The sequence below is a fragment of the Hetaerina americana genome, unplaced genomic scaffold (genome assembly GCF_022747635.1).
Source record: "Hetaerina americana unplaced genomic scaffold, ioHetAmer1.1.p SCAF_9, whole genome shotgun sequence".
In the NCBI taxonomy this organism is placed as follows: domain Eukaryota; kingdom Metazoa; phylum Arthropoda; class Insecta; order Odonata; family Calopterygidae; genus Hetaerina; species Hetaerina americana.
Genome location: NW_027287538.1, coordinates 71,178,687 through 71,205,601, shown reverse-complemented (window position 1 = coordinate 71,205,601; position 26,915 = coordinate 71,178,687). Strand labels below are relative to the sequence as shown.

Here is a 26,915-nt window from a genome sequence, read left to right as displayed (position 1 = left end):
GACATACACAAAAATAAATAAAATAGGCCCCTATGATAAATATAGGAGACCTAATAATGTCACACTCCAATAATAATACGGAAAATAATTAAATAAATATAAAAAGGGCAAAAACAACGATGCTGGTGGTGCTCCAGAAAGAAAAAGGAATTATATACTGAGACACAGAGCATAAGCCCAACTAGGCGACCTCTGATAAACAAAGCCGCCTAAAAACGGCAAGGCAAGTCGTGTGGTTGAACGTCAGGCCACCTACAACCGAGGCTGCGCGCTGCGAACGCCGTGCGAACGTAGTCACATCAGGAAACACTTGCTCAAGAGTTCGAAAGAAGTCGAATTGGTCAGATCCTGTGCAGCGTAAATTTGCAAATGATTTCATAGAGTGACAAGTACATCAGTAATCGATCGGCGAATGAAGCATGTGGATGGGAAGGCGAGAGAAATCCGCCGACCGTTTGAGGTTGACGCGAATACCAATTAAAACTACTTGCGTTCCTCTTTAAATCGTTTCTCAAAATTCAACAGTCAAATAGATAAAGCGCGAAGAGGGAATCAAAGACTGTGCGCTTCCACAGGTAAAAATACTGTCGTCGACAAGTTTCACTACCATGTGGCATCACCTGGACTTTTACTACACTGTAGCGAAACTAGTCGACAGTGCTCTGCGCTTTTTGTCCATGATATTCTTATTTAGGGGAAGAGCAATATTCCAGTGGATGTGATTTTTCTAGATTTTTAGAAAACCTTCGACGAAGTACCTCATAGTAAACTACTTGCAAAACTAAACGTATATGGCATGGATAAAAATATCCGGGTTTCGATTAAAGACTTTTGAATGGTCGAGCTAAAAGAGTAATCAAAGATGGAGCTAGCTCAATTGCAGTAGAAGTTACTTCAGGTGTTCCCCAGGGAAGTGTCATTGGACGTCTTTTATCCCTACTTTACGTTAACGACATTCACTCCGTAGTCACTGGTTTATTGGACGTGGCCCAAAATGGCCGACATGTCACGCACAAGTTAGGAGTGTAAACGAAGAGCCGCTTTTCTCGAAAGTGTTCTCGCTGGGTGTTCGCCCAGTGAAATAGTTCGATTCTTCGGATATCCCAGATCAACTGTCTACGGTATTGTGGCTAAGTATAATGCTTCGGAGAAGTCTGGGAAAGGTTTCGCTAACCCGACGAGGAAATCTCATTCGAGGAAATGCGTGATTGTCCGGATTTAAGTGCCGCATCCTGTATGTAAACATCTTCCAACTGTGGTCCCATGGGTGGGAAAAATGAACACCCTTTATTTCATCGCTAAATCTTCTCTCACCCTTGTTTTTTTTCCTCCTGTGTCTCAAAACGGACCGTTGCTTTTCCTGGTGTCGACATTTTCGTCAAGACAGCAAAATTCAACCCCCCCTCTCGCCAACATCAAACCAACTAGCCTCCGACATTATTCCCCAACTAGAACAGCTGCAACCCTTTCCTCTCCAAATCCTTCGTGCCATTTTCACTCTCCATCCGTGGGTAGGTTATCTGTAATACGGTCCCAACCCTACAGAAGTACGTGTACCTTAGTAATCAATCTACCCAAAACATGTAGCAGAACAGAAATTATTACGCGGCTCAATATGCCCCTTGCCACAGAACAATAAATTTATGATTTCAAAATTAATCGCCATCTTCTTCACAGGCGCTCACAGAATTCAACACCAAATCAAAGAAATCTGCCCTCTTATGGAAGAAAAACAATCAACATCAATCTGCTAACTAAACTGCAAACCCTGTCTCTCCTTCTACCAGTTGGGAAGTGCACCACGCCCTGTATCAAAATCCGCATCAACAATCACCTCACCTCATGCAAACCTTCTCCCGCGTTAGCCTCTCTGCCAGTGCCTAGGTAAGCCTCCCGCCATACTGTTTCCTTTAGAGATTTTGAGAGACTCGTCAGCACACTTATTCGATCGACTGTCAATTCAGGCTTCATCCCACCTTTTTACCAACCCAGTCACTGACGAATCAGAGGCCAAGCTAGTAGGACGATCCGAGAAGGACGGTAGGCCGGATTCTCAGAGGAAGAGATGTACGAGAACGATTCTAAAAGTAAGGTGTCCTATTTTGTTTCACGAAAAATCAAATTTATTCTAACCGTTGCTTACATTGTAGGAAAGGCTGAGATTTAGCTATTTCTCTACATAGTCACCTTGACGATCAATCTTTTTTTGCATCCTTGTAAGCAGCTTTTTAATACCAGTGTCGTACCTTTCTTTCGTCGCGTCGCGAAGCCAACTGACGACTGCTTCTCCAGTATAAATTCATCGCCATTTAGTGGAAATATACGGTGAGAAGTGTATGGACATCAAAAACGTGCGGAAGTGGTGCAGGGAGTTTTCGATTGCCGGGAAAACGTCCACGATGAGTAGTCGTCGGGGCGGCCGAGTTTGTCGGAATCAACGGTGGCTCCAATTGACGAGATGGTGCGCAATAACCGGAGAATTACTCTTCATTTGATAAAGCAAGGAAGGCCTTAATGAAGAGAGTGGCTACTTGTCCGTGCAGAATATTGTTTTGGAGATCCTCGGTTACAACAAGGTTCTCAACAAAGGAGCGTGTTTGCATCATGACAATGCACGTCCAGATGTGTTACATCAAACGACCACCCAAGTCAATGAATTCGGCTGGGATATAATCGACCACCCTCTTTACAGCTCGGACGTTGCCCTCAGCGAATAGCACTTGTTTCCCGCTCTCAAAAAATATCTTGGAGGACAGAAATTTAAGTCAGACGAGGAAGTGCAAGGACCAGTCGTCAATTGGCTTCGTGATGCGGCGGGAGAAAGGTATGATGCCGGTATTATAAAGCTGCTTACAAGGATGCAAAAAGTGATTGATGGTCAAGGAAACTATGTAAAAAAATAGCTAAATGCTCAGCCTTTTCTACTATGCACACTAAGTTGAGAATAAATTTATATTTTCATGAAAAAATAGGAGATCTTACTTTTCGAATCGCCCTCGTACCACCAGGCCGCGTTGCGCGAATAATATCCCAAATCAAAACGATTTTTCGCACGATTTACATCGGGTAAATAAAACAGTAGGCAAAGACCTTTAGAAAAACAATGCACCACAGCTTGATTATCACAAAATCATAACAGTGTTATCACAAAATAATTCAGTAAATTCCGGGGCAATAGATAACGCGTGTGTTGTGGTCATTAAATCTCCCAGGGTTTCCTCTTCAAAGATGGTTTACTCTTTGTGCAGTGTCCATATTTCTGTTATGCCCATTGCGGGAAGCACCCATATCAATTGGAATGGTTTAGCATCGGAGTAGACATCTATGATGAAAGATAAATTTGAGAATATTCTAGGTCGATGTCAGTCCGCAGTTCTTTGGCCAATCGTACACGACGCAGAGCTAGATCACCAATCACGAAAGGTGGCAACGCCATGATAAGAACGCACCAGGAAATAAAACAAATGGCTTTGGGAACATCTTGTTGCCGAATTCGCTTGATCACTGAGATAATATGCCTGCCTAATATAATGTGTATACGACGATGGGTTAAATGGAAGAAGAGGCCATTAGGTCTCAATTTCGCCCAAATAAAGACCTCTATCTATCAATCTATCTATAACATACTGCACACGCTTTTGAGAGTCCTGGGTCAATTCCATAAGCACTGTACTAATCTTAACCCCTAAACACCGCACTTGTCTTGTCGGGGTCAATGCACTTTTTTCCCATTAATCGTAATACTCAAATCAGTCACCAAAAAGGATACAATGTCATAAATTCATACACTTTGAACAGAAGGAAAAACAGACAACCAATCATCTAAAAAAGTAATCATTTGGACATTTAATTTAGCATATATTTCAGCACTCACAGCCCTAGCCCATCGTTGCATAATTGCTGGTGATAGAGGGTGCCCCATGGGCAACCAATCCCAGCAATAGTAAGCATTAATTGGACTAAGAAAGAGAATAAATAAATGAATTTATATGACAATTTCAATGTGACAACTATTACCTCCCTTTCACCCTCAGTCACAACGCTAAAATTCAAAACCCTCGCATCGGCATACATCTGGCTCCTGGGAGACGGCTCGGACCTCGGGTTGAACCTTGCCCACGACAGGGTACGCAATCATTTCTCCTTCCCCTCAACCTCCACCCCCTGCCGATCATAAAACCTCCCTCTCCCGCACATGGCCCCTCATCCTACTCATCATCCTCATCACCTGAAATATTCTTCTTTCCGTTGAAAACGATAGTTGTGACAACGAAATATAAAAAAAAAAGAAAACTTTGAGTGCAGTTATACAGGATCCGTACAATAAGTATCGGGACTGGTTCCAAAAATAAAAAAATTACTACAGTTATCATTAAAATTACTTAATCATCTTCAAAATACATTCCTTCTGTGTCGATACACTTAGTTCGGCGCGTCTGCCACTCGTCAAAAGCCCGCTGGGAGTCGGTTTCCAGAATACTGTTGAGAGCCTTTGTCGTCGCCGCTTGAACCACCTTGATGGAGTCAAACCTTTATCCTTTGAGCTTCTTTTGAGCTATTCTTTTAGGTAATGAAGTTGTTGAGAAAATCTTCATCTTCATGGACGAATTCCAATGTTTTTTGCGAAATTTCCACCCGCGACAGTTTTTATTCCTCGCTCAAGACTTTCGGCACCGGCTTCGCGCACAATTCCCTCATCACAAGATCCTCTGTTACAATAAAGTGGACGGTTTCGACTGAAAGGCCGGTCTCCTCATTGATAAGGGATAAGGGTTAAACGCCTGCCTCTACCGAACGGACCGGTCGGAGCCCCATCCACCGCTCCGTTGAGGCTACAGCGAACCAGTCACGATACTAATTTTACGGGACCCTGCATATTATGCGTGCACGCTTGAAAGATTAATTATTTCTTTTGATTACACCACTTTATTCCAAAAATAGCATTTCGCTTGAGTTTGCGGCAGCGTATGATAGGGATTACGGCATGGCAAGAAAAAAGTATAAACTAGTACATAGTTAATAGTTTTGGTAATTGTTATGCTTGAGTTGCTCAGTTTCAAATAATCATAATTTTCAATTTTTTATCTATTCCAGAGTGGATATAGATCTGCTCTCGTTTGCTGGTCATTTGATAAGACAGAACAGGCTGTTATCAACATTTTTGAAGTTAGATTTCAGCTAAAAGAACTCGGCACAGTGTTCCCACGCTTCGAGATTTTATATTATGCTCCCGTTGAACTGCCGATTATTGCATGAAATGAAGGAGTTAACGAGGGATAGAGAAAATGGTTGAAAATATGTCATCGAGGCAATGGCTTTAATTAGCAAATGGTGGTTAACTCTTGAATTAAAGCTCTAGTCCGGCTAGATTAGAAATATGGGCCGCTGCCCGATCACCTTATTCCATCCCCCTTTCAATGAGCGGCTGTCCGTCACCCGATGGTCGGTGACGCCATCCCGGAGTTCGGCGCAAATGGCGCGAGTCGTGGGGCGGAAAATACGGCCCGCGTGGGTCGCCGATATGGTTGGCGAGTGGGTCGGCCCGAAGCGGAGACGCGCCATTTGGGATCGCGGTCGTGTCGGCCGGGAGGGGGGGGTTGGAAATGGTGCGCGACGGCCGGCACCCAACGGAGGGTTACTCAGGATGGGGGGACCAGTGAGGGGGGGACCAGCGAGGGGGGCAGCATCGGATTCAGGGAGTGTTCACCTCCGTGCGTGTCAAGTACCCTGTGCAATCACCGCTGCCCTCGTAAATAAACCTTAAAATCCACCAAGCACCGGATTCAAGGTTTTACCTTTGATTGTACCGAGTAATACCTGAGATGTAGAGGGAAGGATTTTTTTTCAATTACTCGTACACAAAATTATGGATGCTGGTAATACCTGCCTTCGAGGATAGATAGATAGTTAGATGGATGGATGGATTATTATGGCGAAATTGCGACCAAATGGTCCCTTCTCCCATTAAACCCATCTTCCTGCTGAAAGTAGGAAGTTGAGCATCCTTTACTTCGAATATCTGCCTTCGCTACGTGTAATTATTCTTTAAGGAAGGAATGGAAGAGGAAAATAAGTATTTGGTTAGACAAAGGAGACATTAAGTAACTGAGGACATCGAGAATCATCAACTATGATGTATGCACATTGCAAATGCAACAATTTCAGAGTGTCAAAATCGTTCACCTGGGCCGGGATGATTTTTACACTCGGAAATTGTTGCATTGTAATGCGTATAGGGGATGACTCCATCAAAGAGTTACTGTAGCGCCATCTCCCGCAGTTTCTGGGAATTTATAATGAAAGTTTTTAAGCGTAGGACTTTGATTGAGCGATATTGACTAAATTGCAAACGGTTGTTGGACAGCAGCCGCACTTAAATTACACAAATACAGATGAAATGAGCACCGCTAAGTTCATATTTCCAGGAAGGTGTTCATAATTCAAGTACAAAATTACTTTTCTCGTTGTTTCATGCATTACCAGTGGTTGTGTACAAAGTAGATAAGCGTAGCATTACGTTTAACGGTTTAATAGCATTAACTTGGAAGCACCGAATCGCATTTCCAGGACAATACACCGTAATATCCTTTCTTTGCTACAGTTATACGACAGGTATTGACAATTACCATGACTATATTTCTTCAATAATGCAAATTATGAGGTAGATCAGACTAGAGGTAAAAATGAAACAAATATAAATGATTCTACTAAGTGCCACTGCAATTTTATATTCCTTCAAATTCATGATTTCTTGAAATTTGTTTTATCCGGCGTAACTTTATGGACTTAACGTAGCGTATTGAAATGAATTTACCTATCAATAATTTCGTTTCAATATGTCATGGTTTCTTAAAAGTTGATTCGAAATATTTCCAGAAAACTGGGTTTTAGAAAATGTTATAACACTATCTCAAATCTTTCCTTTTATATATGAAATGGAAAATGTTCAATGTTGGAATAGAAATATACGGAATATATACAGAATGCGGCAACATAATTTCCTTTTTTACAAAGCAAAACTCCTTATTAAAAGGAAGTTATGCTGCCGCACCATATACTATATATATATATATATATATATATATATATATATATACTCATATATACAGAAACAGATATAAGGAAAAGGGATAGGAACACATATAAAGGACGAACACAACAGAGGTGGGGAAGGCGGAATCGAACGGATCACAAGAGTAAAAATATTTCCTCAACCGGGACTCGAACACCGGATCTTTCCACTTGCCGGGCGGATGCTCTTAACCACTTGAGCTATCGAGGATATGTAATTTACCCTGAGATCCGTGGGTCTAATATGTCGCCAAGCGCCCCGATTCTTTCAGCCAAGAGATGGCGTCAGGGGGCTGTTTCACCCACCAAAGGAGAAATAGACAATACACAAGGAAAGGAAAGGACAGTGGGTTAGAATTCATACAACATCATACAGTATATATATATATATATATATATATATATATATATATATATATATATATATATATATATATACATACATACAGGGTTCGTCCGGAAAATAAGTGTACTGAGCTCAGGAAAAAAAAATTTATTACACTTTTACATATCTTAAGCTAATATTCCTCAAAATAGGACCCTTGTGAGTCGATACACTTGTTCCAGCGGCGTTCCCATTCCTGGAACGCTCCCACGAAGGCATCATCGGGAACCTCTCGAAGACACGTCGTCACGGCCTCTTTGACGGCGTCCAAAGTCCCGTATCGCGTTCCTTTCAAACTCCTCTTTATCTTCGGGAACAGAAAGAAGTCCGGTGGTGCCAAGTCCGGGCTGTAGGGCGGGTGCGGCAGCGTTGCCACGCCGTGCTTGGCCAAGAAGTCCGACACGACAAGCGCGGTGTGAGACGGCGCATTGTCGTGATGCAGCCGCCAGATGTTTTTGATCGCTGGCCGGACGCGGGCGACTCGTTTTCGAAGCCTGTCGAGCACTTGGACGTAAAATGCAGCATTTACAGTTTGTCGTTCAGGTACAAATTCGTAGTGGACGACTCCCCTTTTGTCAAAAAAGACAATGAGCATCGCCTTGATCCGAGATTTGCTCATGCGAGCTTTCTTTTGACGGGGTGATGATGGGTTGTGCCACTCCGCACTTTGTCTCTTCGACTCCGGGTCGTACTCAAAGATCCACGTCTCGTCACCCGAAACAACGTTCTCTAAAAAATGTGGATCATTTTTGCAGTGATCCGCAAGTTGTGTCGCGATTTCCACACGATTGAGTCTTTGATCATCACTGAGCACTTTCGGCACCAACTTTGCACAAATTTTTCGCATCTGTAATTGCTCCCTAATAATCTCGTGCACTATTGTTTTTGGCACATTACACTGCTCGGCTGTCATCCGAACACTAAGACGACGATCAGAGTTCAGTACATCGCGAACTTTTCGCACATTTTCGTCGGTGAGTGTCGTTGATGGGCGTCCAGGCCGTGGTTCGTCGTCGACCTCTTCTCTGCCCTCCACGAACATCTTGTGCCACCGAAAGATCATGTTTCTGGACATGGCTGACTCCCCGTAAGCCTGGTTAATCATACCGACAGTTTCGGTAGACGATTCCCCAAGCTTTACCGCAAATTTGATGGAATAACGCTGCTCCAAAAACTTCGGCATCGCGTTCCGTGACGTGGGTCGAGCGTGGAGGTTCGCGTTAACAGAGCTCCTCACTACACCACAGCTCAGAGCCGACTTCCTTTTTCAGCGTCGCTTGCCAACATACCCCCCTCCAATCGCAGCCCGTCAGAGCGGTGCTGGGCGCGCCTGGAGCGGCGGCGTCAGTACACTTATTTTCCGGACGAACCCTGTATATATATATATATATATATATATATATATATATATATATATATATACACACACATTCAAACACGAAATCCCGCTAAACGGCGAATAAATACTCATATATACAGAAACATATATAAGGAAAAGGGATAGGAACACGTATAAAGGACGAACACAATAGAGGTGGGGAAGGCGGAATCGAATGGATCACAAGAGTAAAAATATTTCCTCAACCGGGACTCGAACACCGGATCTTTCCACTTGCCGGGCGGATGCTCTTAACCACTTGAGCTATCGAGGATATGTAATTTACCCTGAGATCCGTGGGTCTTATATGATCTCAGGGTAAATTACATATCCTCGATAGCTCAAGTGGTTAAGAGCATCCGCCCGGCAAGTGGAAAGATCCGGTGTTCGAGTCCCGGTTGAGGATATATTTTTACTCTTGTGATCCGTTCGATTCCGCCTTCCCCACCTCTATTGTGTTCGTCCTTTATACGTGTTCCTATCCCTTTTCCTTATATATGTTTCTGTATATATGAGTGTTTATTCGCCGTTTGGCGGGATTTCGTGTTTGAATGTGTATTTGGCCAATGTGGCTCATCTCTTTCTTCTGGCTATGCGTGCCACGAAACGCACTGTTCTTTTCCTGTATGATGTTGTATGAATTCTAACCACTGTCCTTTCCTCTTGTGTATTGTCTATTTCTCCTTTGGTGGGTGAAACAGCCCCCTGACGCCATCTCTTGGCTAAAGAATCGGGGCGCTTGGCGACATATAAGACCCACGGATCTCAGGGTAAATTACATATCCTCGATAGCTCAAGTGGTTAAGAGCATCCGCCCGGCAAGTGGAAAGATCCGGTGTTCGAGTCCCGGTTGAGGAAATATTTTTACTCTTGTGATCCGTTCGATTCCGCCTTCCCCACCTCTATTGTGTTCGTCCTTTATACGTGTTCCTATCCCTTTTCCTTATATATGTTTCTGTATATATGAGTATATATATATATATATATATATATATATATATATATATATATATATATATATATATATATATTGTTCCATTCCAATGTGAATTATGAAAAAATAGTCGTATTGGAAACAAAAATAGCGTTTTTAAGTTAAGTCCAGGAATTACCTTCATGATAAATTTTGGCGTACTTTAGTCTGGCGTATTATTTCCGTGTATCATGAGAAAAATATGATACAGATATCAATTATAACTTGAGGATGACTCCTGGGCTGTACTGACTCCTGGGCTGGGCGCGCCGCTCCAGGCGCGCCCAGCCCAGGAGTCAGTACACTTATTTTCCGGACGAACCCTGTATTTATATATGCTTAATATATAGAATGGAAAATTTTTCATCTCAATCAAAATCGCCATTTTTTAAAATGACCATCGTTTAGCGATTGTGTCAATAAACATAACGCTCGAAATATTTAGATAATGCGAACATATTTTCCGAAAAATATGGAAAGTGGAGGAATAAAATTTGTCTGAGAAACTTGGCATGAAAGCCGATGACGGATGAAAACTTCGTAATTGATAGGTGTGAGATGTTCCATGGAATATTTGAAATTGGAGTGATATCCTTATAAAAAATAATACTCCTAATAAGAATCACAATTCTAATGCCGTTTATGGTAACAGGGATAACTGTTTCAGCAATACTGAAGGAGATAAAATCATACCAGTGAAGTTATCGGGAACTTTTGTAATTGAAAAATCCACGCGGATTGCAAAATTATGGAGAAAGAACAAAATTCTTATCCGTATGACGAACTAGACCAGCAGAATAAAATTTATCGACTGTAAATTTACGCAATAGAATACATTATGTAAATAAGCTCACTATTCAGTTTAAATATACAAATAATATCCATACATGGATTGAAATGGAGTTTATTCACGATTTATATAATTTGGAGGAATAGACCGTTGAACGAAATGGCAACATAAATCACCAGCCTACGAGGCAGTTTGCATTGAAATGAATAACGCGGAAATACGTTGAATACATCGGAGAGCTCGCGAAGAATAGGCGGAGCACCCTTGGCCGAAGGGGGTGAGATGGCGGGGAGGAAGTGGAGGGGAGTGGTCTTGAAAGAAAAGAGGGGTCTTGCGTCACAACGGAGGCGGGCGAGGGTCGGGAGGGGGTGAGCGTGGAGCGACCCCTACGACGACCCTCTAAAGAGCGCGACGGATCTCGGGGGAGAGGGGTTGTTTTGGAGAAATCCGAAATGCGTGTTGGACACAGGTGGATGACCCTCCTGGTGCCCCGAGGAAGGTGGCAGCTGTGGGGCAGGGCGAGAGTGAATTACACGGCGGGAGATTTGATCAGGCCAGAGGAAGCTCGACCGTTCATTGGAAAATTTATCATTAGGTACCATCCATATTTAAAAAAAAACCCTAAATTTGGTCACGTTTGGAGCCATTTTTGAAACTTTCGGCGAAATATATGGAGCAATAGGCCTTATTTTGCAGTTGCTAACGAAGTATGTCGTTCAAAAAAGAAAGAAAACAGGCACAACATTGTTTTAAAACACGTCATCACACTATGATTTGTATCAATTTGTTTTATAAATCTTTCTTTCATATCACACCACATGTAAAGTAGGCTTTTGATTCTAATTATATCCGCAACTTAACAATATATCGCTTTAAACAGCTCAGTATATTATCGGTCTCCAAATTATCTATGCGTATTAAATCTTTTTTGAAATTATATAAAAGGAAGTTTGAACAGTTTGGATATTCCGCGAGTAGAAAGAAAAAAACCTGTACTCATGCCTCCTGAAAACTCTAAGTGGTCTCTCCACCTCTGGTATCTGGATTATTCCTCTTTAGTTTGTCCTTATTTTTACGTTGGGACCACGAGAGTGAGACGGTACGCTAGTCTGCAAGGACACTTGAAGCAGCGACCTGCCGAGACATGAGGACTACGTTTAACGTCCAGGACGACGCAGGTACGTAAACATGACTACAATATGCGGCCCTAGCGGAAAACGGGTTAACTCCGAGAGTCGAAACCAATATTTTGAAGTGGGAAACCACATGAATGAAGTGAATGGTCCAGAACTGCACCTGCTCGACTTCACGGCTGATAATAGACTGTTCCCGGATAGGATGGATAAAAGCTTTAGTAGCATTTTACCAGAGAGAACCCAAGCAGCACCGCTATTGGACGAAACTGGTTTTTGTATCCTGTCCTAAATTTCACACTAATATTCACCACTATGGCGCCAGCGTCAGTAATTTTGAGGACAAAGGCCAAAGAAAGGATGCTGTTCACGATATGAGCAAGCCTTTCAGTAAATTGACGGAAGATTATGAAAAATGGCTGAAGGAGCGATAGTTGATGATATACTTTATTGATTTATGTATCCTGCAAGCCACCACTGAGATGTGTGGCAGGAGATGGGTAAACACCAGACTAATTTTTACCCGAACGTGACCCTACTGCGGTCGGAAAATGTTATTATGATCCCCTATCATTAGTGGAAAATATGACATCTTAAATCTATCTGTTCCACATTATATCTCTCTAATTTTATTGGCATGATCTCTCCAACCGTAATGCGATGGGGGGTAATAATATATTTCCAACATCAATGCTAAAGAGACGCCCTTACAATTTATAGAAGGGCGTCTCCTTAGCAGCGATGCTTCTCTCCTTTGAGAAGAGAAGGAACCCCATCCTTATCTCTCTTGGGGAATGTGGCTTGATCACCGAAAATTCGAAAACGTGCGAGTTCCTTTTTTGTGTGTTTCAGTGTTTTTTAGTGCAATTTTTATATAAATTATCTATATATAAATATAAATACACGTCATCCGATTCTGATGACGACGGTCGTGCCTTCGAAACGTCTAAACTACATATGTGAGTGTTCTTTCTTTGTGTTTCTATGTTCTAAAAATCTACATGTGTTTCTAGTTATATTCGTGCGTCGCCAAAGAGCGCTCCATTTCGAAGACACACACACACACACATATATATATATATATATATATGTATGTGTATGTATATGTATGTATGTATATGTATATATATATATATATATATATATGTATATATATATATATATATATATATATATATTTATTTATTTATTTATTTATATTCACACATACACACACAAATTTCAATCTTATGCCGAGAACTACTTCGACAGTGGAATAATGTAATTCCATCCCACGCAAAGATCTAAATTAACATCAGAGAAAGGAAAACATAGCAATTAAACATTTATTTCTGTTCTCCACAAAGACGCTGTCACCCAAAGAGGCTTACGATTCTTCGTAGTTAGTATGGACCCTTCCGAGGAGAGAAAAGAGGGATTTATCATCAGAGGCGAGTCTTAAGTTCCGTGAGAAATATGCTGGCGAGAGACTTTCGCCTCCCTCGTCGAAGACAAAGGCCGCGACAAAGATGTTGACGTTTGCCGTTGTAATAGCGTATTATCATGGAGAATATATTGTTTATTATCCAATACGATTCATGAGAACAATGCTGAGTCGGCATAAGACAGGTAATACACGGTACTAAGCAACCCAATGAAAAATAAACTTTGATGCTCAATTTATCTTAAAAAAATTATTTATTTTGAATATTTCCGCAAAAAATCTGTCAGAAAAAACTCCACACAGGAAGAAACTTCTTTTACACCTGAAGAACTGATTTTTTCTGCTGGTAATCGTCAGCATGAGTCGATATTGCCATATCCACTTGCCCAATAATGCCATGTCTTTCAACACTGGAGTCTCCCAAGAGGCATCTAAGGAATGGCCATCGTCGATATATGCACTGAAAGACAACGCTTCTGATTGCAATGGTAAGATTACGAATTGTTAGTCACCACATGAATACGTGCTTTAATTAGTGCACTACACAGGGTTGCTCTAAGAAAGCCTAACTAATTGACCATTTCTACATTTTATTAAAATTGTCAATTACTGTGGTCACTGTCCAGACCCATTGCCAACTGAATTCCTAGCAGGGGTTAATATAAGGCAGTTTTATTAAAAGTGTAGCTTACTGAGAAAGAAAGAAAAATAAACAATAGTACCTATTTTCTGCTAGAAGTATCTCACGTATTTATCATGACCCAGGTTTTCATTAATTATGTCATACTATTAGTTTCATGCTCGAGATCAAAATTCTTAAGTTGACAAAACTGGTATAATATCAAATAAAAACCTCGCAGAATATACAGAATTCTATTTTCTTTAATTTTGAAAATTTTTCAAATGATCATATGTAATACTGTTTATTTTATCAAAAGAGTAAACTCAAATAATGCGGATATTTTAAGGTTTCATTGTTGAAGAAAAATACCATTGCCGTCATCTTTTTCGGTCAACTTCCGGCCCCTATTAGTGAGCGGTTCGAAAAACAATTACAGTTCAAACGAACTTCAGTAAAGTAAAACGTTTAACGAAATGAGTCCCTGGAGAGGCTGAACACGCGGTAGCAGTTGGCACCCAGCCCAGCGGAGTGCAGATCGTTGGTTTGCGAAACCTCCATAATGTGACCTCGTCACTCTCCGTTATTAACCATGGTTATTGGAACAGCGCTACGCCACCAAATTTTACGTGAAACTGGGCAAAATCGGAAAAGAGACTCATGGCATGCTAAAGGTAACTTACGGTGATAACTTCATAGGTGGATCGATTGTTTTTGAGGGGCACAAAATGTTTCGAGAGGGTAGAGAAGATTTTGAAGACGCTGAGCGTACAGAACGCCATTCGAACTCAAAAATAGAAGCAGATCTTGCAAGAGCGAAGACTTTGTTGGACAGAGAACACAGATGAAGTGTTCCTATGGTTTCTGATGAACTTAGCATGCCTAAAAGTTAGGTGCATTAACTTGTGAGTGAAAACATGGGCATGAGAAAGTTGTGTGCAAAGTTGGTTCCGCGAATGCTCTCGGTCTAACAAAAGGAAACTCGCACGCGGATCTGCCAAGGGCTTGTCAGCCATGCCTCAGCTTCCCTACAGTCCTGAAATTGCCCCACCGGACTTCTTCCTCTTCTCCCGCCTTGTCCGTGCTGGAAGGACGTCACCACGGCACGGTTGAAGAATTACAACAGGCCACGGCTCATCTAAATGCGGGTTTTCCACGAGGCGTGGAAAACCCGCTGTCAGCGGAGTGTTCCAGCACAAGGGTGCTGCTACGAATAATTTTAAGTGAATTAATCAATTCTGACAATACATTTTATTTAATCGACTCAGTCCTACTTCTTCTGCGATAGACTTTGTATATATCCCCAGAGGGGCCATTTCCCAACATTTTTTGCGAAAGAGAGGAAAATTCTCGGATTGATATGACGATTGCTATGTACATCAACTTTTATTCACAAATTTTATATGTCATTTAAAGCCTTCTGACTTTTATTTTTTACCCACATATCACAAATACGTACGCATTATATTCACGCAATTTATGGTAAATTAAGCAGTATATGACCACGGATGTTTGGAGGAGACGGAATATCCATTTAGATCGGGTTGATACGGTGGCTTGTGCACTGACTTGCTGCCCCGAGGGCTCGAGTTGAAATCTTGGTGATGGTAGGATTTAATACAGTAACTCTCCACATAGCACCTCTGTGAGATTGAATAAATGAAAAAGTCTGTGAGATGCTATGTGGAGAGCACTTTGACTGAGAACGCTGTCCGTCGGATGGGACGTTAACCAGTGTGACTGACAGTGAACTATGGCTCCCTACACCCTCCTCTTTGATTAAGATATATTTTTATTCACTGCACCTCTACATTAATGTTTCTCGGAGGTGCTCCGGTCTTCAGAAATTAATCAGCACGAATTGGAGGTGAATATAACCTTTTTCTCTAAGTCAAAAAATAGAGAGTTTTCCTTCAAAGTTCCTCTTGCTGCCCTTTTCACCTCAAATGCCTCCTTCAACGCAGCCGTGATGTAAACTGTATCTGCTAATACTTTAAAATATAGGAAACTTGGACTCTACGGCCTCGTTAGTTAAAAAAATTTAAAGAAAATCTCCTACGATCATGACAAATTAGCGTAATTCTTCAAAAATGAAAACTATGAATTTATATGATGTTTTTGGGAGAAGGAATTTCACGACAGTGACCAACCACAACCTTCCGACCAGAATATCCTTCTGGAGATGTTTGCGGGAATGTTACTTCCTCATTAGTGACCAACTACAGACACATAAACTCAATCACCCAAAATGGGATCCTTCACATGGCTCAGGAGACTCCACTAAGGATGCCTGGGTAATGACCTACGCACTATTCGCAACTGTTTTTAAGGAATTAACTCCACGCCAGGGACAAACCGAGAGAAGAGACACTTACAAACACTAACTCACACATTCAGAGAGTTTAAATACTGAGAGAATATTACTCTAATTGAGTTAAGTCAAGGGATAGCAACAAACAGGGAAAGACGAGGGTGAGGGACTCCTCAGCGAACGAACTGAAGAAAATGAGCACTTGAAACAGAAGGTTGTAAGTATATATTATTTTAGGCTAATGTTTTATTTCACCTTGTTTTTTGTCACTTCTTGTTGTTATTTTCGTATTTTACCAGTCAATTAAAAATGGCGTTGTAAATAATAATTAAAAATATGCCGAGCCCCAGGATTAGGGAAGCAATTTGAGGGCCATTCAATTCCTCCGAGTTCACTGGACCTTCAAAAACAGCGGAGACTCGACAAGCCGAACGAAACGAACCCGTTCTCCGTCGCTTCCCCCCTACCCCCCCTCATCCCAATGGGTGCCGGAGTTTGTTCACTCACCCTGACCGCCGCGAAGAGCTGATCTATGCGGACCACGTCCCTCTCCGGGCTCCTGCTGCTCGGGCCGAGGACCTGCAGGGCCGGCCGGAAGTTAGCTGGGCACAGGGCCCCCGGAGGAAGGGGATGGGGTGCCCAGGGGGGTGGCAGAGGAGCGTCTCTCCCGGCGAGCTCTCGGTAGAAGGCCCGCAAGAACCTCTGGAGTCGGGCTAGGGGGTCGCGCCGCGCCTTGTCCGCCGGACACCTCGAAGCGGACGACGCCCTCAGGGTGGATATGTAATGCGCCGGGGCCGGCGGGGTCGGGGGCAGCAGGGGTGGCAAAGAATAGTGGTTGGCCCCTTCAACGTCCTGAAAAATTTCGATGAGAGAGAAAAAAAACAATTAGCTCGTGAACATGACGAAGAACAATGCACACTTTGAGGAAATAAAACCATGGAGGCGAAAATATCATTGTGTTGCAATTACATCCGCGTTTGACAGAGAACCATTTTTTACCAGTTTTTGCCAGGTTTCATTTAAGAATTTCGCCATATTCATGGAAAGAGATTTACGTTTTTTTTATAAAATTCTATCAGACGAATTTCTTAGACGGAAACAAGAATACAGCACAATGCAATAACATCAAAGGGTAAAAATCATTCGTCCCGACCGGGTTTTGCGCCCGGATCCCTTGATAACATTGACCAGTTTTGGTAGCTTTACTGGCCAAAGCATTTGCCTCGGCTCGGCGGGTTCGAATCTCGGTCAAGGTGTGTGATTTTTGCACTTTGATTTTGTTGTAGTATTGTAATGCGCATTAGATGATGACACAGTTTAAAAATACTGTCGCGGTATCTCCCGCAGTTTTTTTTTAATTGTCAAAATAAAAATTAGAAAAAGAACGCATAACTGATATGAGCAAAAGGTAAGATTTGAAGAACCATCGCAGCAATAAACAACCGATGTCAGACGTAGTTAATTCAAAGTTCACTCATTATCACGACTGTTAGCTTCATAACTCTAAAAATTATTCACGTACACATATAATAAATGTAATTAATAAAATATGGACAGGAAATAAAGTACATAGCGAGATCAAACACAATGGTCTTTCACAACAATAAAGTTGACAGCTGCGTAGTGTACCCGTAGTATTGAGAGTTGGGGGTGCCATGTAACCCGTAAGTGACCGTGAAGGCCCGGGTCAAGGGTTCTCACCTTGAAATAAAACCGATAGTTATAAAATCACTGAAACCCCTGGCCCGATTGACGAGGAATAGAACCCGATTTTATAAATGCCTCGATAAATATGATTACGATGGCTAATCATTAGCACAGATAAAGAAATAAATGTCATACCAGGAATGGAGTTGAACCTTTAATCTGGTGACGTTGTCATCATCCAAAGAGAGAGAGGTATCTTTTACGATTAAGTCCAGTAATTTCGGTCATACATATGCAATGTAACCTTTGGAAATAAAATAAACTTGAGCTCAATAAAATTTCGACATGATAAAATGAAGATGAAAATAATCGCGTGAGAAAATAAAATCTCTTAATAATGAATTATAATAAAAAATATCTCCAAGATATAAGGAAACTAAAGCTTGACAATTTTATTCATTTTACTCCGTAACTTTCAAGAAAACAGGCTAGTATATTAGACTATACTTCTGAGCTTCCGATTCAGGTGTTAGTATACAGTATGTGTGCAATGCATTTTAAAAAAAGAGCTATGTTTAAGATAAATATTTTTTTAAAAATCGCGATTATTCTATACCTTTCTCGTTAAGAATGAATATATACGAGACAGAGAAAATGACAGAAAATACAAAAAATAGTGGCAATATTTAAACAATCTATTAACAATATTTAAAATATTTTTAGATATTACCTTGATCAAATTTTTAGGAAGGTTGGCAGAAAAATTATAAATTTATAGCGTCGGTAAGTGAGATAAAATGATAAATAGAAATACAAATGTGAAGTTCTTAATAGATGGAACACTAAAAAAGGCAAACACTTAATTTCAATTACACTAACTGTGATTGAAAATATATTAGTTGGAAGCAGCTGATTTTTTCCACCAGGGGGCGTTTAATTTTTGATGGGATAATGCTCCCTTTTGTCAGTTCGTCATAAGATCACATTTTCAATATTTTTATGAAAGCGGTTTAAAAATCGTTGGTTGGCGAATTCGTATTCAAATCAGCGATCTAGTGCCACTTCGTCCTTCGGCACCTTCGGCTTCTTCTCCGCGGATCTTTTTACCCCAAACTGCTTTCTCTAACCAACTCACGTACACTTTATGGAAATTTCCTCGCCTTTCCCATTCTAACTGTATCGGGGTGACGAAAAAAAATCACCCAACGCAAAGGTTTCCCCCGCGGAATGACGATATCATCTGAACGATGAGGTAAAAAACGCGTCGGCACAGCAATGTCAACAGAGTTAACTCTCTCGAGCACTGATTGCTTTTGGAGCGCTCCGGAATCGACTGCTTTCTTTTTTGTATATTTTAGGAGCGCTTGAATTTTCTCCTTTGTCCTAATGTTACCTTCTTTGATAGAAGCTTATAATAAATTGAGTTACCTAAAACAACTCGACATAAACGACTACGGGTTTTTTATGACTCCGAACGACAGATAGGATCATAAACAGATTAAATATTCCTCCATAAAAAAAGTTTAGCACACAAATATTGATCGCACGACGAGATAATAATACAAATAAGAAAATCGCGATTGTTTCACAATTCCTAGAGTTCCACGGCTGATAACATACCTGTATGATTTCTGTAACTCATGTAGCTTCAATATTACGCCATAAGCAAAAGAAATAAATATATGGAGGTTACTACATTACTTCATTTTTATAACAGTAAAAATGCTGGGTTAAGCTAAGCTTAAGTACCTGCTGAGCTGAACAAGGCAGCTAGCACACACACATACATATATATATACACATGCATAGGGTTACTGCCAATAATAATTAGCCTTTTCCCATCGTCTGTTTTGACTTAACAGGCGTTAAGCCACAAAGAAAGTGTGCCTCAGAGTCAGAGAGTGAACATCGTTCTACGTGGAATTCTTCGAAAGGCTGCGGAAAAGAGAGCAACGCATCAAGAAGGAGAATTGGCAAGCTGGAAGCTGCAACATGACAAGAAATCGTCCCACATCGCCTTCCTCGTGACCTGACCAATCACAAGGTGGGGCAACGCTGCCCCAGCCGCCATATAGCCCCTATGTTGAACCGCCAAACTACTGTTTCTTCCCAAGAATAAAAAGGAGCTTGCACTTCTACCATTTTGGAGCGAACAACGGATAAAGTCAAAGAGGACATGAGGAGATGACTGAACGAGTTTCCGTTGACGCCTTCCAGAAAATGTAACGCCACTGGCAGAGGAGCTAGGAGAAAACTCATTCAATCCTTCTTTCCGCAGAGGAAGGTGGTCTTTTCCTGCGGAAATTTGCGATATATTTATACATCCAAATTATAAACAGAACATAAAGCTTTAACTAGAAAACACATAAAAAGACACCCTCGCATTTGAGAAAATTTAAGCCTTCTCTTAGGCCTTCTTCAGTTAAGACTCTGAGGTGAGTCTAAGTCTTGAGGGAATTCTTACCTGAACAAGGCTTAAGGGAAGGCCAAAAGCTTAAACTTTCCTAAATGTAAGTGCCCTTTTACGTATTTTCTATTCATATTTTTGTGTTCTTTTCTCCCATCCAAGGGTTATATTGCTCTCTAAAGTGCTTCTACATCTTCGATGTATATGTATCAACGATGTAGAAGCGCAGGGCCCAAGAGCAATAAAACATTTAGATAGCACAATATAAAAATAGATAACACTAAAAAGGACACTAACATTGTATATCTACAATGTGCGTGCCCTTTTAAGTGTTTTCTATTTTATTTGTGTTCTATTGTGCGGTCCAAATGTTATATATATATACGTGTGAGTGTTCTCTTTTTTTGTGTTTCTATATTATGTGTTACTGTGTATTGTACTATTCGGCACTTCCGTGTTACGTCTATGAAAGCATATATATATATATATATATATATATATATATATATATATATATATATATATATGTTTATATATATATGTTTATATAGATATATATATATGTTTATATATATACATATATATATATACATATATATATATATATATATATATATATATATATATATATATATATATATATATATACCTGTATATGTATATTTAACTGTTTCTATTACTATATCTAAAACACAGGATTTGGGACGGGGAAAAGCATATTTATCAATTTATATTGTATTTTATGGATTTGGTGAAAAAGTGCTTTCGCTCCAATAGAGAACTAAATGTTGTGTGCCCTGCCAAGGAGGAGATTATCTAGAAGAAGCAGCCGATGAAAGCCTACTTGTTCACCGAGGTCACATTCTCCAAGTTGTGATTCCCCGTACACAGAAGTCTCTGTAATCGGAGCCGAGAACTTAGGCAGCAAGCTGGTCCAGGTGATTGCAATATTACGTCGAAGGGGCAGTGCGATCGGTATTATACCCAGGTGTATTTACATGGACCATAAATGGTGAACACCCGCGACGAATGTGGATCTGCGTAGGGACCGCAGCGGAGTAGAGTTCTCCAGAGTTTAAAAATAGAAAATAAATCCAATGCAATATAAGCGACACTCCGGGTTGCCTCAGGCGGTTGAATTTCCCGAAAAGCAAAACCTCACGTTTCCATCTGAAAAGCGACTTGACACTCGTCACCGCATACATACCGTGAAACCTAAGCGCCTTATAACGTCGAGGTATGCAAACAGCATATACAAGAGTGTCTTGCGGTCTGCATAAGTAAAATAGATCGTGTCCCCGTTGGGATTCACGGTACAATATCTCTTTTTCCTCTAAATCAGTACTGATCCAATCTCGATCTTCAAATTTTTACTAAGGATTCTATAAGACAGAAAGAGTACCCATACGGAATAATCACAATTGACTAATTCATCCGAACCATCATATACTTCTTTTAATTTAATACAGTCGACGTTTTAGGAAAAAAACTTCTATATATTATATAGAATTGACATACGGTATAATTGAATTGCACAAGGGTGTAAATCTTTCATGTCTCCTTACATCTTCCATATATTTTTACAAGAACAATCAATCAGGACTTGCATATTGGAAGGAAAAGTTCTGATGGGCCATATATTTCACAAGCCTCGCCTCGGTTAGGAAAAACGTTGGAGAATCAACTAATATTGAGAAAATAAGCTAACACCGACAATACAATAACACATCATAATCTATTAGACAAAAGATCAATACGAAAAAAGATATAACTATCATTTGAAATAGGCTGACAAATTAAAGATATTTCCAAAATTTCTTTAATATATTGAAATATACTTAATTCAATGTCAGAAACTTTACAAATAGGTCATTGAATGTTACAATTTTCTATTATTCTGTTCTGTCTTCTGCTATTTGTTTAAAAGTGTAGTAAGAGAGAAATGTTGCATGGTATGCTAAAATGCCGGGCAGAGAAAACATTTACTACCTAATGTAAAGTCATTGAACAGAGAAAAATGGGATGTTTAGTTCATAATGTAATAATTTCGATCGGAAATTTACGGTAGACATATGATATAATTGAATACAACGGAAAAGTACTTAGCCTTTCTATAGGCTATAAATATTTAGCTATTGGCTACATGGTTCTCTTAAATATTCTTTTAATGTCATCATTACATTTTTACTATTCGATTTGTTTACAAGGTCTAATAGAGGATTTCATCTGGTTTTTGACATTGTTTTTATAAATATAAGATATATCGTCATTGTTTCTCTATATTCACTGATGCCAGCAAGTAGGTACATTTCATATTTCATGAATGATAAAATTTTAAATAATATAAGAACCTTCCCATTCCAGTGCATGTTTCACCGAAATTATTATTCTATATGTAAATGGTAGAACACGGAAAAGTAACTTGGTTTCTGCAAATAAATATTTGCATAATAATTATAAAACATCCATCAGTTTGATTGACACCACTCATGTGGATGATGTAATTTGGAAAATTTCCAAGAATTTCGGTGGTCAAATGAAAACCTTTCCTGAGCTCCTGAAATTCTCAACAACACTTAAATAATTATTTATGCTATGGTTCACTGCATTTAACAAATCACAACTCATAGCGCAATCCCCATTCAGTCATTTTCTACTATGAAGGGAACGTTTACGTAGAGAGGCCAATAAAATGTTTAATTCTTATTTTGTAGCTAAAATCGCACGGCGTAACCAATACCCAATATTAAAATGTGAATTTATAGCTATTATTACCTGAAAATAACGTGTTAATGGGTGCATTTAAATTGCAGAGGAAATAAAATAGGATTTTCGCTCCAATTATCATGATTCAGTAGCGAAAATATGTCTAGTTAAATATATCAACCCGAGTTTTGCCCAAACATTTAATTGGCATTCAGAGCGACGACTTCATAACCTTCCAAAGGTCAGTATAGTAAGATACATTTTGTTTACTCGACAGGACGTTTTAGAATCTTTGCATGCGTGTGCTTTTTAATAATAATCGCAACCCATCTGCAGACCAATAGTATCTTGTACGCACAAAAATATTACTAGACAACTTTTCGCGTCATTCCTAATTTTTCAACGTTTGGGTAACATAATAGAAAAGAAATAAATTTTATTTTCCTTATTTTTGAATTCGAATTTATTGATAATTTTTAAAGACTTATTATAAAAATACGACACTGTGGATTTCATTCATATGATCAAACAAATATTCAGAATGCTTTTATATTTTTCCCATGAAGTCAATTTCACACACAAGGGAGTCCGTTAAAAATGGGAAAATATCATCTTCTATGGTGTATACAATTCGATGAAATTATTGTTCAAATGATTGTTGGGAAAGTATTAAAAGCTTTTTCTACTCCACTAATATGAAGCATTTCATGGGAGAGAATTGTCTCCTTGGTAGGAAACCATTGCGAAAAGATTCAAAATTGTACGTTTCCAAAGTTCCCCTAAAGAATTTCCACGGCCATTTACATTAGTAATGACACACTTTTAATCCTATATCCACGCAGAAAAAATGTAAAAAAAATTCCTTTTTCCCCCGCACCAAATCGAAACTCCACTCCCCACGCGGTATAAATGTTTAATTAGCCTTTTTATCGTATTACTTACCGTTTTTAACGGATCGGTGGAGATGGCCCGGAGAAGGACGCGAAGGGAAAAGGCCAGCCTGCACAAATGATATGCGACTGCTGCTCGAATAAATCATCCGTCCGCGTACGTTTTAATTTATCGCAGGCCATATATCCTTCATTAAAGTGGCCGCCCTTAAAAGCATCGTCCATCCCGGGAAGCTTTTTCACATCCCTCTGGCGTGTGGAAAGAATATTCGTGGCAAGTTATGAAATCCAGCCGTCCCGAAAACCCCTCCAGCCCAAGTGCCTCGACCGTCTCACCCCCTGCCACACCCCCCCCCCCTCCCGCCCCTCCGAGCCCTACCTCAAATGTCTGCCCGTTCGCCTCTTCCCTCACTCTCTCGTCGTCGTCCCCCGTGCACACACACGGCCTCCGACGACGAGCGAACCCCCTCTACCCCCCCCCCACAAGGACGCCCGCTATCCCCCAACCCGGGATGCCGGCTACACATCTGCTCCCCTCGCTCGCTCGATACTTCCTTCTTTCGCAAACCTCTCTTCCCCAACCCCCCCAAAGCCCCCCCATTCCCGCCTCCCCACGCACGCATTCTCCTTCCTTAAAACCTCTCCCCCCTCCTCCAAACGTCCCAATTCCTCCCCCTCCCTTTCCTCACCCCCGTCTCTCTCTCTACCCCTATACCAGCACCCCTGACTCCCTCTTTAAATTTGATCTCATCCTAATTAGCGTATTCGTTTTTTTTCTACCTAGTCCGGAATTTCGCTTGTGGGCAAAACACACTTTTTTTCCACCTGACTATTCTTATAACGTACGCGCAAGAGAGTGGAACATATCCCCTCCAGTCCGGCTCCGGCTTATCTTTTCTAATGAATTTAACCCTCACTTCTGACAGCAGATATTCCAGGAGAAATTACATCGCTCTTCACTCCTCTGAATATATCTCATAGATATTTACTGCTATATTCATTTATTTTACAACTCGAGAAGGCTTATATATGAGAAGATACCATTTTATTCCTTATTTATTTGTTGTAGCAGCTCAAATAAGGGATTTCATTTACTACGATTCGTCACATGAGACGATAATATGAGCGATGAAAACAATTCCCGAGCAATGAAGAAACAACTCTTACATGAACCTCAATCAATCACCCCAATATATATATATATATATATATATATATATATATATATATATATATATATATATATATATATATATATATATATATATATATATATATAGAGCAATGAAGAAACAACTCTTACATGGACCTCAATCAATCACCCCAATATATATATATATATATATATATATATATATATATATATATATATATATATATGATTCTATCATGGCTAGGAGGTTTTCAACTATTTTTAGTAACTAATAATAACAACAAAAGAAATCAGACATTATTTTCCCGCAAACGTAAATTGTCGCGACAATGACAAGTTACGGACTATGATTCAAAACTCTCTCTACGAGCTTGTCTCATACTCGGTCTTCGGTAACACTTTCATGATATGAGTGTACGAAATACACCGCAAAAAACTCATCATTTTAAAAACAGAAACGTTTGAAGCAGCATACCCCCATAGTAATCACAACAAAGTTAAAACATGAAAATTAAATCTCAGGCTAGATTAACTGGAAGATTTGATACAATCGTGAATGCAATGTCATACTAATTTATATGCTATGTTTACTTATATTTAAGTATATATATATATATATATATATATATATATATATATATATATATATATATATATATATATATATATATATATATATATATACGAGGGTCATCCGGAAAGTAGTACCCGTTCGTGCCGCATGAAGTGCTGACGACGCGAGTAGCCGCTGGACGAGGTCAGATAGCTTCAGTGGCTTGTCTGCCTTCTCTGAGCCAAGTTGCGTGACGCTAGCATTGCCTGTGTTGTTTCTGTGATTGTTTACAATGTTTAAAAAAATTGAGAACGCCGCCAGTTGTGAAGTGAGGGCAGTGATTAAATTCCTCAATGCAAGAAACGTTCGCCCATGTGATATTCATCGCCAATTAAAGGAGGTGTATGGAGACAATGTAATGGACGAGTCGTCTGTTCGGCGGTGGTGTCGCAACTTCAACATGGGGAGGGGGAACACACACGACGATGAGCGTTCGGAGAGACCGTCTGTCATTACAGACCAACTGGTGAGCTCAGTTGACGAATTCGTGAGGAACGATCGGCGCGTCACAATTGATGACATCTGTGAGCATTTTCCCAATGTTTCTCGAACAATTGTTCATGAAATTGTTAAACACCATCTGCATTATGCAAAAATTTGTGCAAGATGGGTCCCTCGCGTATCTCAATGAGCTGGCGGCGAAGGACTATGCAGCAGGAATACAGAAACTTGTCACACGTTATGACAAATGCCTTAATTTGCTTGGAGATTATGTTGAGAAGTAGTTTAAAGTATCCTCTTTCAAATAAAATTTTTTATGTTTGTTAATATTTACTTTTGTGTCTTTATTTCACGAACGGGTACTACTTTCCGGATGACCCTCGTATATATATTGTTCCATTCCAATGTGAATAATGAAAAAATAGTCGTATTGGAAACAAAAATAGCGTTTTTAAGTTTAGCCCAGGAATTACCTCCATGGTAAATTTTGGCGTACTTTAGTCTGGCGTATTATTTCCGTGTATCCTGAGAAAAATATGATGCAGATATCAATTATAACTTGAGGATGATCCAGTGCGGTGACACTCATGGGTACATCACACCAAGCATTGCCTCAAGAAGCATATTATATTCTTTAGAACACATACAAATATGTGTGTGTGAGTATATATATACCTTATCCTTACCCAATACCAATACATTTGTGAACAACGTATATAAAACTTATTTTCTCTCTTCAAAATTATCTCCTTGGCTGCTACTCACCTAATTCCACCACTCAAAGCCATAGTTTCATCTGCCTTACGTTCCCTCCAACAAAAACGACAACGTCTCCTTAAAACGTTGTCAAATATTTGTATTTCCTCATTCTTATAGATGTCAAACTTGTCCGCACTGTCACTATTTCCCACCACTTCCTCCCAAACCACCCTCTTTCTTTCAATACAAACCCGGACTCCGCAGCAGTTAAACCTC

The 26,915-nt window shown here is 40.1% G+C and overlaps 1 protein-coding gene across 1 annotated transcript in view; it reads right to left on the bottom strand.

Moving 5' to 3' along the window:
• Positions 1-15,877: 15,877 nt before the first annotated feature.
• LOC139698609 (splicing factor 1-like) overlaps positions 15,878-26,915 on the bottom strand; it is a 388,278-nt gene continuing 377,240 nt past the window's right edge. Inside the window, exons 2-3 of the mRNA XM_071597452.1 lie at positions 16,591-16,935; positions 15,878-15,991 (exon numbers count right to left, since the gene is read on the bottom strand). Of these exons, the coding sequence (XP_071453553.1) occupies positions 15,878-15,991; positions 16,591-16,935 (459 nt within the window). The remainder of the gene's footprint in view (positions 15,992-16,590; positions 16,936-26,915) is intronic.